The sequence below is a fragment of the Rhinoderma darwinii genome, chromosome 11 (assembly GCF_050947455.1).
Source record: "Rhinoderma darwinii isolate aRhiDar2 chromosome 11, aRhiDar2.hap1, whole genome shotgun sequence".
Classification (NCBI taxonomy): domain Eukaryota; kingdom Metazoa; phylum Chordata; class Amphibia; order Anura; family Rhinodermatidae; genus Rhinoderma; species Rhinoderma darwinii.
In genome coordinates, this window is record NC_134697.1 from 87,152,857 (window position 1) to 87,168,989 (window position 16,133).

At 41.7% G+C, this 16,133-nt stretch overlaps 1 protein-coding gene across 1 annotated transcript in view; it reads right to left on the minus strand.

Moving 5' to 3' along the window:
- Window positions 1–16,133, minus strand: part of LOC142662997 (uncharacterized) — a 123,134-nt gene that overhangs the window by 105,285 nt on the left and 1,716 nt on the right. Inside the window, exons 2-7 of the mRNA XM_075841290.1 lie at window positions 10,839–10,975; window positions 8,278–8,460; window positions 8,079–8,157; window positions 7,895–7,992; window positions 7,700–7,808; window positions 3,509–4,428 (exon numbers count right to left, since the gene is read on the minus strand). Of these exons, the coding sequence (XP_075697405.1) occupies window positions 3,509–4,428; window positions 7,700–7,808; window positions 7,895–7,992; window positions 8,079–8,157; window positions 8,278–8,460; window positions 10,839–10,916 (1,467 nt within the window). The 5' untranslated portion in view covers window positions 10,917–10,975. The remainder of the gene's footprint in view (window positions 1–3,508; window positions 4,429–7,699; window positions 7,809–7,894; window positions 7,993–8,078; window positions 8,158–8,277; window positions 8,461–10,838; window positions 10,976–16,133) is intronic.

Here is a 16,133-nt window from a genome sequence, read left to right on the forward strand (position 1 = left end):
ACTAGACAAAAACCTGTGATCGTGGAATATTATGGAACTATAATGAGGCCACATTTTAAATATTGGGCACCACACTTAGTATTGATATAAGTGGATGGGATAACTCATCACGAACAGTAGAAAAAATTTCCTGTTTGACAAAAAAAATATGTTTATTACTACATCAAAATATAAGTATATTCTACAATAATATAATGATTTGGCATATGACCCTTTATTCCAAGTGCAAAAGACGAAAGGCTCCTGCATACAACCGTGTGTGCCGCGCGAGTCACATCCGTAATCTGAGGAAAGAGAGGACACGTTCTACCTTTCCACAGATCGGAGTCGGGTCCATTTTCAGAGACAAGATTCACCCACTGGAGTGAACGGGTCCGTGAAAACTATTGGGTGCCACTTGGATGCTGTGAAAAACTTTCCTAGTGCCACTCGGTCGTGTGCAAGAGGGCTACGGGATCTAAGCCGAATATGGAGGAAGTAAACCTTTATCAATACTAGGAGTTAGTTACTGTAAGAGAAGTTTAGCCATGAAATGCCATACCAGACAGCATGAAAAACATTTGATCTAGGAAATCTATTCTAAAAGAGTGCAGGTGGTTCTAAAATTCCAAATTTTAGCACAAAATCTGCCATTAGTGTCATTGTTTTTCTTTCCTCTAAACCAAGCAGCTGAGAGACAAGTTGAACGTTGTCACGTGTCCCCCCAACCATCTATGTATATCTATGTATTATCATACAATGGCTAGAAAAAGTAAGTGAACCCATTGGAATTACCCGGATTTCTGCATATAATAATATTAAAATTTAACCAAAAACATAGGTGCCCCAGGCATGCACTGGGTGGATTTACTTCTATAACAAAATAATTTACACATGGTCTCAAATTCATTGATCCGACTCACACGACCGTGCGCTAACAGTCCATAGGATTATATTTTTAATTTCATTTTAATTCTTTATTATATTTTTTTTTTAGGGCCCAAAAAATAAATAATTGTTTAAATATACTGTGACCGGAGCCATCTGCTACCAGCAGGGACATCCGGTGCCCGGAGGCAGCCGGAGCTGCTGATTGGTGCGAGGTCCGGATGTCGGACCCCCACCGATCATATACTGATGACCTATCCTGTGGAAAACCTCCTCGTGCCTGGACAATACCTAAAATACTATTAATACATCTAAGAAGGATAAAACAAAAGCAAATAAACCATCAAGTTAAATTCTATGCCTATACTAAAGACGGGAAATGTAAAATAATATAATAAATAATGTGAAATAAAGACTTATAAGCCTCTCCACTTTTAGAGTAGGGTCACCTCCAAATATTTTCTGTAGCTTCAAATAGGAGGAATTTTTCAACCTTTCTTTAGTTGATTTACTTGTGTTCTTTGGGTCATTATTGTCTTGTTGCATGACCCAACGTCTCTTCAGATTGAGGTCATGGACTGAATATTCTAAAAGTGGTTTACCTCGAGACACGGTTCACACTAAGCTCACTGGCGTCGTGTCTTTCCCTTGTTCTGCTCAGTCAGAAGAGCAGAACAAGGGAAAACCTAAAGCAAATGTTCCGTTGCAACACGGACAACACCAGTGGCAGACGAAACCCATTGGCCCCTGACATTGACATCAGGGTGTCTGTGGTTTTACTAGAAACAATGGCGCAGCATGCTGAACTAGTGTTTCCGAAAATCTCGGAGCCTTCAACACAGATGTGAATGAGGCCTAACCAATCTTTCTTGAGAACAGATGTGTCAGTAACCAGACTTTGTGCACATGGACACCTGTGAAACCCACACTTCCAATCTCATCTACTTATTTAAAATACCTATTGCCAATTAGCTCTTGCGTTCAATACAGGTTTGTGTGTTCTTAGTTTAGTTACATTGTGTCCGTCTAGAATTGTGACTTCGATAACAATCAGACCTCATTTTAAAAGTAATCAATTCAGAAATTCAGGTAATTCCAGAGGGTTCTTAGTTTTTCTTACAGCGAAAGCTAAATCTATAATTCCACCTAGATAACATGCAATAAACCCAGCTCAGGTTACATGTACAGACGTGTAACCACTGCCGGAGAATGTGGAGAGTGGGTTCGCCTGTTCCACCATGGGGCCTAAAGGTCCTTTTACACGTGTAAATTATCGGGCAAACGAGCGTTTATATGAATGCTCCTTCCCGATCATTGCCCTGTGTAAAGAGGGCAACGAACAGCCGATGAATGAGCAAATGGATGACCGTATCGTTTATGCAGCCAGAAATATTATCGTTGTGTAAAAAGGGAGACGCGCTGCCGACATGATGAAAATGTATGGAGACGAGCGATCGTAGTAATGAGCGATCGCCTACATGCGCTCCTCCTTGTAAAAGGAGCAAACGAGCGCCGATCAACAAGCTGTCTCGTTGATCGGCGCTCGTGTACACGGTTCATATAGGTCAGTGTAAGAGGACCCATGGAGGGAGATCATAAACGGCAGTTTTTGGGTCCCTGAAATTATTATTTAGAGCTTTCGAAGCGTTATACTACAGCACAACCTAATAGCGTTTGTCAATCATCTGACTACTCCTGTGTGGGTTTCACTTCCTTTTTCGTGCAGGATTTCAGTTTCTTATTTATATCTTAATCATTAGTGATTGTTTCTGGGAAAGCTAGATGACAAGTAATCTAGCCAGCATCACTGCTTACACAGGGGTTGTAGCCCAGTTTTCCCAGACTGATGAGTAACAAAGCTGCCTAGTTAAACTGGGGAAGGTAACCCTACGAATCAGTATCTTAATAATATATAAGATCACCTTGTCAAATAGTACATGTATACTTGATCGAGGAGAGCGCCCTTGTAAAGGTGCAAACACCATGCATAATGGAGACGTGTTGTATATTCATAAATATGTATTCATTAAATTATGAAGACCCCCATATTGGATTGTTTGCAATTTGGGAGATGCGCCTACATCACGGCTTCACAAACATTGTTCCAAGATAAATAGTTGGGCTAGCGTGTTTTCTTCTACCGGTCCTGATCTCTATGCATTGATAATGGTCACCCATGATTGATGTGGAGGTATCAAGCAGCAGATATGGACTATTTAACATATAGCAAATAGAAGGTCCCGAGTATTTGAGACAAGTCTATCATGGAGAAGTCAACAACTTGATTTATGGCCAACAAAATGCTGAATGTTATTTTACGTCCTGTCCGATGTCTACATTGCAGATGGACTGAATGCTGCTGTCCACCTGGTAGGTATCAATACCATTGCCATGGTAAGCTGGGTCTGACGGCTAAGGATAGTGGTACGTCTCGATAACCAAATGAAGCATTAAATATCAGTTGACCAATATTGTGGTGCAATGCTGTAGTCGTATATTAATGATCCCTAAATAATTCTCCTTGTAAGGCGAAAGAAATATTGCCTTTTAAGACACCAAAACGTCTCGTCATTTCTGATACATGCTTCCTTCAGAAATAATGCTTTGGTTGTGTAAAATACTATTTGTTTTATTATTTTGCCGCTGCCGCGTGAACTTTTCGGTGTTTGTCAAGAATTGATTTTTGTGTAAAACATTTCTCGCAATCGGGGCAAGGAAAGGGCCTCTCACCGTTGTGGATTCTCTGATGCTGAATAAGAACCGACTTATACGTGAAAGATCTTCCACACACTGTACAGGGGTAGGGCTTCTCTCCTGTGTGAATTTTTTTATGTCGAATAAGATCGGATTGAAACCGAAAACATTTGCCACACTCGGGACACAAAAACGGCTTCTCTCCTGTGTGAATCTTTTGATGTTGGGCAAGATGTGATTTCTGGGTAAAGGATTTGCCGCAGACGGAGCAGGTGTATGGTTTGTCGCTGGAGTGGATAAGAAGATGTTCACCAAGAGATGATTTTTGATTAAAACATTTTCCACACTCGGGACATGAATATGGCTTCTCACCGGTGTGAATTCTCTGATGCTTAAAAAGAACAGACCTTTGTGCAAAACTTTTTCCGCAATCCGTACAGGTAAACGGCTTTTCACCATTATGAATTCTTTGATGTTGAATGAGAACCGATTTATAGGTAAAACTTCTTCCACACTCGGAGCATGTGAATGGTTTTTCCCCAGTGTGGATTCTTTCGTGTCGAATAAGATCGGATTTATAAGAAAAGCATTTCCCGCAGTAAGAACATGAAAACGGCTTCTCGCCATTTAGGACTCTCTGATGAATAGACAGAGGTTTTGTCTTGCCACGGCTGGCGCTACCAGAGGTGCCGGAGTTCGATAAACGTTGCTCACGTTTATAGTGAGGGGGTGATAGGTAAGAATTGTAGAGTGGGATAATGGTGTCTTCTCCTATTGAAACTTGTCTGATTTCATTATCTTCTATTTTACACGGAGTAGTTAAAGAGAAATGCTCTTCTGAGGTATTCCTGCTACTGTGTGCATATCCTGAGGTAAAAAAAAAACCACATATATAAATATTGACTTTTAACGAGGACTAAATCTTATTCTATAATGCATTGAAATAGGGACATAGTTATGGCCGTCCTAATGGCCTTTGTAATACCCCAGGTTGCCATAGCAATCCATCAGCACCCGGAAAACCCGCCGTGGGGGGTGCAGAAATGTTGACAAAGGAAGTCCCCGACTTTGTTTATAACCCTTGGGTGCCACGGTAACTATTGACTGCAGCATCCAATGGGTTAAATGGTTGTGATCGGCGTTAATGACGATCCCAGGGGTCGCCACCGGTTGATGGCTGTCAATCCAAGCCAGCACCATTTCTAAGCCCATGCCATCTCCACAACAGAATAGTCCGAAGGTGATGTAACGGAACAAAAAACAGTAACATTACAATAATTGAATGAACATAAGATTTACAGATACGCTATATTATTCTGTGGGGTTAGTAAGTACACCCCTACATTTATCCTTCCCTTTAAAAGGGACACTTCTGTCAGAAATGGGTATTTTTTTTTTTTAAACCTAATATTTACAGGATACATTTTATTGTAGAATTTGTGGCGGTTTGATTTTTATTATTTCGTCACTAGTATGCAACTAAAACTTAAATAAAAAATTTATAGACATAGAAGAAACAGAGTCTGTAGCCAATATATTATCAGAAAATGTCAATACAAAACTTTATTTAAATATACACGATGACAAAACATTTAAAAAGGTATGTATAACAGGAGAAACTCGAAAAAATGACATAGAGACAACATCAGGAGAGCCAGAGTTTATGTATTAAGCCCTTATTATATAGGTTTACAGTAGGACTAATGCTGGTATAACATATGGTAGTTTGGTCTTAATGCATATAATGATACTATTAAGGGACATAAATGGTCCAGAGAAAAAGCATCAAGTGATGAAAGAAGTGTATCTAAACCATACCCTGAAATACAGGAATAGCCAGGATAGTCTTACCCATAAAAAGTACTTGGCTGGGTCCCGATGGTCACTGTGTGCGCCCCGACACGCGTTTCGCAGATGTCCGCTTCCTCAAGGGGGGGTGTTAAATAAAAAATATTGTACTTTCCTAGCAGTCAGTCTTAAAACCTCTAAATGTCAGGGCAGACTAATCTCAGTTTACGACCTGCTGCAAAGTTATCTCATTATAAAAAAATAGTAGGTGGAGGATTGGAATGACTGCTTTAGTGTTGATAGGACTAGATAAACACGGCCTAGGCAGACAAGGGCAATGACAAGTAGAAAAAATACAAGTTTAGAACCAGCATAGAAGACGCTGTCACATTTGACAGAAAAAATATAGCACTGCATGTCAAAAGGTGTCGTTTATAAGGGTCATTTTACATCGGCCCATTATGGTCGTGTAAACGAGGGCCGATCAACGTGACAGCTCATTGATCGGCACTCATTTGCTCCTCGATCGCTCGTCCCCATTCTAATATGTCGGCAGCATGTCTCCTTGCTTATACCCGAAGATGTGCTGCCAACAACGAAAATATTTTAGGCGGCAGAAATGATACAATCAGCAGATGATCGAGCGTTTGCTCGTTCATCGGCTGATCGTTGCCCTGTTTACGCGGGGAAATGATCGAAAACGAGCATTCTATGAACGCTCGATCGCATGATCATTGATCCGTGTAAAAGGGTCCCAAGGCCGCAAATGTGTGTGGATTGGAGTACATAGGTAAAACTACGGAGCACTATTATGATCCGACCTATAACAAATTTACAGGTATCATATTAGTTATTTTCACTGTGTCTTTACCAATACAAACTTGGTTTACATAACCCAGTGGCTAATCATATATCACTAGAAAAGGGCATCCACTGGTAAGGCAGAACTTGTATTTAGTATGCGCTATCCTGTGGATAGGTCATAAGTATGAAAAAAACTTCCTTTAAGTGATCCTCTCCGTCGTGCCAACAGTGCACACAAAGACGAAGTTAAAAGGGACAGGAAGTCGAATACATTGAGAAAATGAAAAACTAAATTTAAAAAAATGACGTGTATTTGGCCCAGATATTTTGTTACGGAAGACGCCAAATTAGAATCAGGAGCAAATTACTAGATCATGATTAGAGGGGTTCTCAGGGTACGACCCGAAGTAACGGCGGCAACATGCGGCTGAAACTCGACTCATTTGCAGGGGCCAATGGCCGCACGACTTTACCGGTAACACCCGACAAAATCATGCAGTCATTGACCACCGCAAGAGAGAGGGGTTTCGGCCGCATGTGGCCAATGCTAGGTCAATGAAGGAGGTTCCTTGGAGGAACCTTCCTGGCAGTCTTAGCAAGTTCAGCCCAAAATCTGAACGCAAGATGGTAAAAGTAGTCTCCAGAACCCCAGAATATAATCATGGGACCTACAGGTAGCTCTTGGTACTACACCTATCCCAAAGAGTCTACCATAAGAAAGAGTCTGCACCAAATAGATCTAAAAATGGAAGGTGTGCCAGAAGTTTGACCAAGAACACCAAGGCAAACGCCAGGACTTCTGTAACAATGTGCTGTGGACAAAGGAATGAGAAATGCAGGGTTCTTCAAAGGCCAAATCAAAGCTCTGATGTAAATCCCATCCAGATTGCGTGGGGAGATTTACAAGCTTTGCATGAAAGAAACCCCTCAAACATCGCACCACTGAAAAAGTTCTCCATGGAGGGGTGTGAAAAAATGCCAAAGACGGATAGACAGTTATAAGAAACTCCTGCTGGAGACGGTTTCTACCAAAGGGGAAATACCAGGTTTTAGAGCTAAGGGTGTACTTACTTCTTCCACAGAAAGGAACAGCATTTCTGTACATTTTTTATTTAACAAATTATTGCAAAATTACTTAGTCTTAGATGAAATATTGATATGCCCACATACGTTAAAAAATAGAAAACTTTACATGACGTGTCCTTAGTGGTTATTTACACGAACGGTACAGCCAGCCGTGTGACTCCTGTTTTTGTTTTTTTTCACGCCGCTGAATTAAAATGAATGTACTTCTATGGGGCTATTCACACTGCCGTTTTTTTAACGAACCATGTGAACGGCCCGTGAAAAAATAGGGCATTTCCTATTTTGGCCCGTTTTCCCGGATCCCTCAATAGACTTAAGTCTATGAGGAATCCGTGTAAACAGGTTCCACATGGATGCAAATCGGCCCTGAAAGACAGTTGTTTTTCACAGCCGATTTGACACCTGATCGTGTGAACACGGCCTAAGACTGGTCTGTTATGCTGTGAAGTTTATTACTCACCTGGGCTCATATCTGCCGGACCCTCCTTGTCTGTACACATCTGGCTACCCCTCATGTACTCCTCATCTTCATCTATAACTTCCACTTTAATATTGAGCAGGCCTTCATCCTGAATGATAAACCCAAAAACATGGTCGCACTTGATGAATTTTTGTAGGAAGACGAATATTAGGATTAAAGATCTACATCACCTACCTGATGTTCCTGAGCGGCGTCACTATTTTCCTCATCATAATCCCGGGAATACAAAGGACTGGAACATCTCTCTGGTGTATTTCTGGTACTGGATCCATCTATGGGAAACACTCACATGACTGATCGCAATTATTATATGGGATGATTGGGTGTATGTAGGGGTGACCCGCAATCATCAACGCACCTCTCTTACCCCGTGATTTTAGGGGCTGTATGGGGACGTCCTTGTACTGATCCTTGCTGTCTTCTAAATAATTCCATTCCTGCGAAAACAAATAGGACGGTGACACCTTATAGGAACCGGACACACAATGAGACAGTCATCACCCCGACACCTTCATAGCGTTACTATATAATGTCCCAGCATTCCCGGTAGTCCTCACCTCTCCGGTCAGCAGATGAATGATCTTGTATGTGAGCGCCAGGATCTTTTCATCATTGTCCCTCTCATGTATCAGCGAGTCTGGGAGATGCACGGTTATGCGGTTCTGGGTCTTGCTCCATCCTTCAGATCTCTGCTTGCTTTGGGAGACACCTTCATCTGATTTCTTCATGATCACACAATCCTGTATGTTGACAAACAAAAAATATCATCAAAGGGTCCACTTAGTGACCGGGCCTGATAAGGCCTAAATAACCAGCCAAATTTTTTCGTTTGTGCCATAACTTTTTTTTTCATTGACGTGGCTGTAGGAGTGGTTTTAGACGGTAGGAATGGTATTTTTTTTCCTGCGCGTATTGGGGGGGGGGGGGGGGTCAAAAAAAAAATTACAATGTCAATTATGTCATTTATTTTTGCGGCGTAAATATAGGAAGAGCGATTTTATGCTTTTTTTTCACTTATTTTTTATCCTTTTCACGCTAAATAACCTGTTAAATTTATTTTTCAGGTTGTTACGGTTGTGTAGATACCGAATATTTTTTTTTATTGTTTTCATGTAATGTATGGGCAATAAAATTAACATTTTATTCTCAATTACTTTTTTTTTATTACACCTTTTTTTTAACGTTTTACTTATAATGTATTACTAAACTCTTGCATGCTAATACGTTACACTGTGTCCCAGGCTTGTGTTAGGGCTGCACATAGTCCTTTCTAGGTCCCCAGGGCTGAATGCAGTGGGTTCCCCCAGTCTATGATCGCCCCGCAGGGTTTCTGGTAATGCGATCCAAGACAGGAGTCCCCTTTGACCATGCCGTTGTCACAGACCGGGGTACTCAAAAAATGAAACGGCTGGTGTCTGAGTTTTTTCGATCTCGGCTGTATTCAGGAAGCTTCTCTAAGTTCAGGAGCTGTTAGTTGCTCACAGGAGCGTTCATCAGCCTTTTCTACAGCTAAACCAAAAGACGTTGCTGTAGAAGAAGTACAGCCGTACATAGAGTACAACAGGGCCGGCCACACGACGAAGAGTCGTATAGTCATAAAGAAAGCTGTGCAACTAGATTTCCGGTCCCCCGGCAGCGCTAAGAAAATCTATGGAAATTTCAGAAACAGCGCGACGGGGGACCGGAATGTATATTAGCGAGTGTACTCATATACTGCAGGGACTACATTGCTAATAATTTTTGGTCCCCACATAACCCCTTTAAGTAATATGCTGCATCATGGAGTCCTCTGTAGCAAATCTAAAGGGTAAAACCGCTGCTGATTGTGAAGGTGAAGACTGACGGGCATGCAGCCAGTGGCGGATTGCCGTTTCTTGTGCTGTTCAGGCACCTTCAGCCAGATGGCGTTTATATAGTATTATTACAATGAAGGAGTATGACCACTTCCCTAGATTAATCCCTAATGCATAGCGAATAAAGTTTACTACATAATCAATTGGTCAGCATGGGTCCAAAATTGAAGGCTGTTTCCAAGGGTCGAATATGCTGCTTAAAAGTATGCAGCATATCCAACCTAGAAGCCGCGGCAAATTCTACCAGAAAAAAACACACCAAATTGTGTTGCCGTTTTTTGGATGAAATCTCCACAGTGCTTAAAAAACAAACAAACAAAGTCTATGGCGACACGTCCCTCTATTGTCCAAGCAGTCCGGCTTTTCTTGGAAGTAGCCCATGTGACGGCTGCAGTGCGTGATTGGCTGCAGCAGTCACATGGGATAAAACATCATCCCAGGAGGCCGGGCTGTGACAACGGCCGGGGGCAAGTATAGACTTTTTTATTAATTTGAAATAAAAAAAACGTTTTTTTATATTTTTCCCATTTGCGATTGTTGCAGTGGAATTGCAGCGTTTCCGACAAAAATGTTGTAACACTCGGCTATTTGTTGCGGGTTTTACATTTTAATTGAATTCAATGGCGAAAACCCGCAACAGAGCAGCAATAAATATGCAGCATAGATTGACATGCTGCGGATTTAAGGTCAATTTATGAAGGTTTTTGCTGCGTTTACCGCAGTGTGTGCACTTTGCTGCTGCTGTAAATGCTGCGGAATTTCCGCACAGAATTCCGTTATGGAAATTCCACAGCATGCTCTAGTAAAATCCTGTATACCTGTCCTATGGCGTGGGAGCCTTTAGTCACTCCCCAGTATATAGTACGTCACTACGTGCCACACGGGTCGACCAGTTCATCAGCAGGGAACACGCAGGCGTTGCAGTTGGTTTGCGTTCCGTGAAGTTTCTGCTTTTTTTTTCAGAAACAAAAGTGCTGTCGACTACCCTATTGTTTCCGTGGAAAAAAACATAACGGAAACTTTACGGAACGGAAACAAACTGAAACGGAAGCTATAGTTTACATTCGGCTTTCCGTTCATCAGTTCCTTTGATGGAATAGATGAATGGACACCCCAAACGGTACCGGACGCTGATGTGAACAGGCCCCTAAGTGGCCATTCCAATGATATAGGAGTGGATTTGAGGTTATTTTTGTTTAATGTTCCAACTCTGATACATAAAGATAAGAGTAATGTCATGGGACATCATTGCCAGAAGCCCTCACCTCTCCGGTAAGGAGATTCATGATTTCCATGGTGAGATCCAATATCCTTTCCGCCATATGAGACTTATCCACCTCCATTCCAATTGAAGAAACGTCCACGTTAATAACTCGTCTGTGATTATTTTGCTGCTGAATACCTATATGAGAAAATAAAAATGTAGGGACATTTAGAGTGAACGATAAATCCTATTTGGTAGTAAATAGAATCTGCTGCTGACCAGCCGAGTGCTGAAAAACGCAAAAAGGTCGACATTTTCTAATGAGCGTAAAATACTACAGGAAGATTTTATACCCCACACTCATGGGTAAGTTCAACAATCCAGTGATGGATCATTGTGCTGCTTGGACTCCAAAATCTTCTTCCTTACCTACTGCTGTGGACTTTTCCAACTTATTAACTCCTTTTAAAGGAAATGCGGTATACATCAGGCGGATCTCATCCACTCGTTGTGGCGTTGTCCCAAGCTACATAGATACTGGAGTGGAGTAGCAGCACTTATTTCTAAATTAATTCGGAGAGGTTCCAATCAAACCGATGCGATTTCTTTTTGGCATCTCCGTTCTTTTGAAAGACTGTGGTTGTAGCAGACTGATTAGAAAGATTTTGTTTCTGGCAAGATTGGTTATCATTTATAAATAGATCTCAACAGATTTCCCAAGGGAAGTAGAATGGCACCATAAGGTGAATAGAGTGATATTTTTAAAAAGACCATATTACTTGACGCAAAGTAAAGAGGAAGGGGGATTTTTTTTTGAGAAGATCTGGAACAGATGGATAATGGAACAAGAGAAAAGAGGGGAAGAAAAACCTGGTATAGAAGAGCACTCAACTCATCGGATATATAAAAAAAATAACAAATGTTTATTAATTCAAAAAATTGAATTATATTAAAATGTCAGCTTTAAAACATCCATCATGACGGTAGTTCTATATAGTGGGAATAAAAGACGCACACCCGGCCGGGTCAAAGTTACAATTGAACAATGTCATGAAAGTATTAAGCACAGCCAATAATAAAGGCAAGGTATGACAAAACATAGGAAAGGTGCGAGCTAGTATATGGAAAGGTGCGAGCGAGTGTACGGAAAGGTGCGATCGAGGGTACGGAAAGGTGCGAGCGAGTGTACGGAAAGGTGCGAGCGAGTGTACGGAAAGGTGCGAGCTAGGGTACGGAAAGGTGCGAGCTAGGGTACGGAAAGGTGCGAGCTAGGGTACGGAAAGGTGCGAGCTAGGGTACGGAAAGGTGCGAGCTAGGGTACGGAAAGGGGCGAGCTAGGGTACGGAAAGGGGCGAGCTAGGGTACGGAAAGGTGCGAGCTAGGGTACGGAAAGGTGCGAGCTAGGGTACGGAAAGGTGCGAGCTAGGGTACGGAAAGGTGCGAGCTAGGGTACGGAAAGGTGCGAGCTAGGGTACGGAAAGGTGCGAGCTAGTATATGGACCTATTAAAGACAAGCATAGATATATTAGGCAATCGCATAAAACACCATATCTATGCAGAAAAATACATATGCAACAAAAATTGTAATATACTCATGCAGTCACGGAAGGCAGATAATGGTCCAACAGGTGATAAGTAGATTGTCCAATATTTTAACCCCAATGCCTGATCGGATAGAGTCCGTTGCGATAGCCAAACCGGTTAGTGTAAGTTCAGATGTGCTATGCACCATATATTCCACCAATGGCAGGAGATTGAGAGCGGTTACTTACTATCTTGACAAATATCAATCAGATTTTTCACATCAAAATGAGTTTATTGTTGATATGCTGGAATTTGTTCTCCCTCATAACTGCTTTTCCTTTGATGGTAGGTTTTATCTACAGGCGGAAGGCACTGCCATGGGCTCGTCTTGCGCCCCATCACATGTTTGCCTCCACCTTGGTTATTGGGAGTTGGCTGCTGTCTATCCTTGTATACTATTTCAGAGATTTGCTCTGTGTTGGTTACGTTACATTGACGACGTGTTCATGGTATGAAATGGCACTCATGATTAATTGGATGAATTTGTTTGCACTCTGAATCAAAATGATCTAAATATTTATTTAGCAGTCACACAGATTAGATTTATGGATAAAAAAGACTGGCTATTTGCTTGTCTGAATGATTATTCTGCCCATCATACAATAGTGACTTACGATCAACACGAAGTTCTTTATTGTATCCTCTCTTTACTGCTTACGTGTGCTAACTGCTCTCAATGTAAATTCGTTAAGAGAACTGATACATTTTCTGTTAAAAAGTTGCTGAACCGTCGCCCACATTCGGTGGTATACTTGATTTACTATCCATGCAAGAAGTTTTATGTGAGTAAAACCACGAGGGAAGTCCAGCTGCGCATCTCTGAGCATATCCGAGACATCACAAATTCTGAGGAAAGAAGCCCATTAGCTGTCCACTTCCGAGACTTCCATGCCCAGTCACCTGACGGCCTATCGCTTATGGCTATCCACCAATTGCCAAAGGATAACAGAGGTGGTAGTCATGACTGCCTTTTACTTCAGAAGGAAAGTATGTGGATATACACATTGAACTCCCTCCATCCGCTGGGACTAAAAGGGGTTTTCCAGGTTCTGACAATTGATGACCTATCCACCGGATAGGTCATCAGTACATGATCTGTGGGGGTCCGACACCCGGGCCCCGCACAGATCAGCTGCTCTGGTGCATCGGACGTACATGCCGGAAGCAGTTAGCTCTGGCGATGGAATAGCGGCCGAGCTGCACCGCCGCTATGCAATGGTCGGAGCCAACTGCTTCCGGGCTCCGTCCATAGCATTATGCACCACAACATCCGGTGCTCGCAAGCCACCGGAGCGGCATATCGGTGCGGGGTCCGGGTGTCGGACCCCAAACCAATGACATACTGATGACATCTCATCCCCTTCCCCTAATTATATACCATATGCATCATCTCATCCCCCTCCCCTAATTATATATCATATGCATCATCTCACCCCCCTCCCCTATGTACCATATACATCATCTCACCCCCCTCCCCTAATTATATACACCATATACATCATCTCACCCCCCTCCCCTAATTATATACACCATATACATCATCTCATCCCCCTCCCCTAATTATATACACCATATACATCTCATCCCCCTCCCCTAATTATATACCATATACATCTCATCCCCCTCCCCTAATTATATACCATATACATCATCTCATCCCCTCCCCTAATTATATATCATATACATCATCTCATCCCCCTCCCCTAATTATATACCATATACAGCATCTCATCCCCCTCCCATAATTATATATCATATACATCATCTCATCCCCCTCCCCTAATTATATATCATATACATCATCTCATCCCCCTCCCCTAATTATAAACCATATACATCATCTCATCCCCCTCCCCTAATTATATACCATATACATCATCTCATCCCCCTCCCCTAATTATATACCATATACATCATCTCATCCCCTCCCCTAATTATATATCATATACATCATCTCATCCCCCTCCCCTAATTATATACCATATACAGCATCTCATCCCCCTCCCCTAATTATATATCATATACATCATCTCATCCCCCTCCCCTAATTATAAACCATATACATCATCTCATCCCCCTCCCCTAATTATAAACCATATACATCATCTCATCCCCCTCCCCTAATTATAAACCATATACATCATCTCATCCCCCTCCCCTAATTATATACCATATACATCATCTCATCCCCCTCCCCTAATTATATACACCATATACATCTCATCCCCCTCCCCTAATTATATACCATATACAACTCATCCCCCTCCCCTAATTATATACATCATCTCATCCCCTCCCCTAATTATATATCATATACATCATCTCATCCCCCTCCCCTAATTATATACCATATACAGCATCTCATCCCCCTCCCATAATTATATATCATATACATCATCTCATCCCCCTCCCCTAATTATATATCATATACATAATCTCATCCCCCTCCCCTAATTATAAACCATATACATCATCTCATCCCCCTCCCCTAATTATATACCATATACATCATCTCACCCCCCTCCCCTAATTATATACCATAAACATCATCTCATCCCCTCCCCTAATTATATATCATATACATCATCTCATCCCCCTCCCCTAATTATATACCATATACAGCATCTCATCCCCCTCCCATAATTATATATCATATACATCACATCCCCCTCCCCTAATTATATATCATATACATCATCTCATCCCCCTCCCCTAATTATAAACCATATACATCATCTCATCCCCCTCCCCTAATTATAAACCATATACATCATCTCTTCCCCTCCCCTAATTATATACATCATTTCACCCCCTCCCCTAATTATATACACCATATACATCATCTCATCCCCCTCCCCTAATTATATATCATATGCATCATCTCTTCCCCCTCCCCTAATTATATACCATATGCATCATCTCATCCCCCTCCCCTAATTATATAAACCATATACATCATCTCATCCCCCTCCCCTAATTATATAAACCATATACATCATCTCATCCCCCTCCCCTAATTATATACCATATACATCATCTCATCCCCCTCCCCTAATTATATAAACCATATACATCATCTCTTCCCCCTCCCCTAATTATATACCATATACATCATCTCTTCCCCCTCCCCTAATTATATATCATATACATCATCGCATCCCCCTCCCCTAATTATATATCATATACATCATCTCATCCCCCTCCCCTAATTATATACCATATACATCATCTCTTCCCCCTCCCCTAATTATATACCATACACATCTCATCCCCCTCCCCTAATTATATACACCATCTCATCCCCCTCCCCTAATTATAAACCATATACATCATCTCTTCCCCCTCCCCTAATTATATACATCATCTCATCCCCCTCCCCTAATTATATAAACCATATACATCATCTCATCCCCCTCCCCTAATTATATGCCATATACATCATCTCATCCCCCTCCCCTAATTATATACCATATACATCATCTCATCCCCTGCCCTAATTATATATCATATACATCATCTCATCCCCTTCCCCTAATTATGTACCATATACATCATCTCTTCCCCCTCCCCTAATTATATATCATAAACATCATCTCATCCCCCTCCCCTAATTATATGCACCATCTCATCCCCCTCCCCTAATTATATACACCATCTCACCCCCCTCCCCTAATTATAAACCATATACATCATCTCTTCCCCTCCCCTAATGATATACCAAATACATCATCTCATCCCCCTCCCCTAATTATATACCATATACATCATCTCA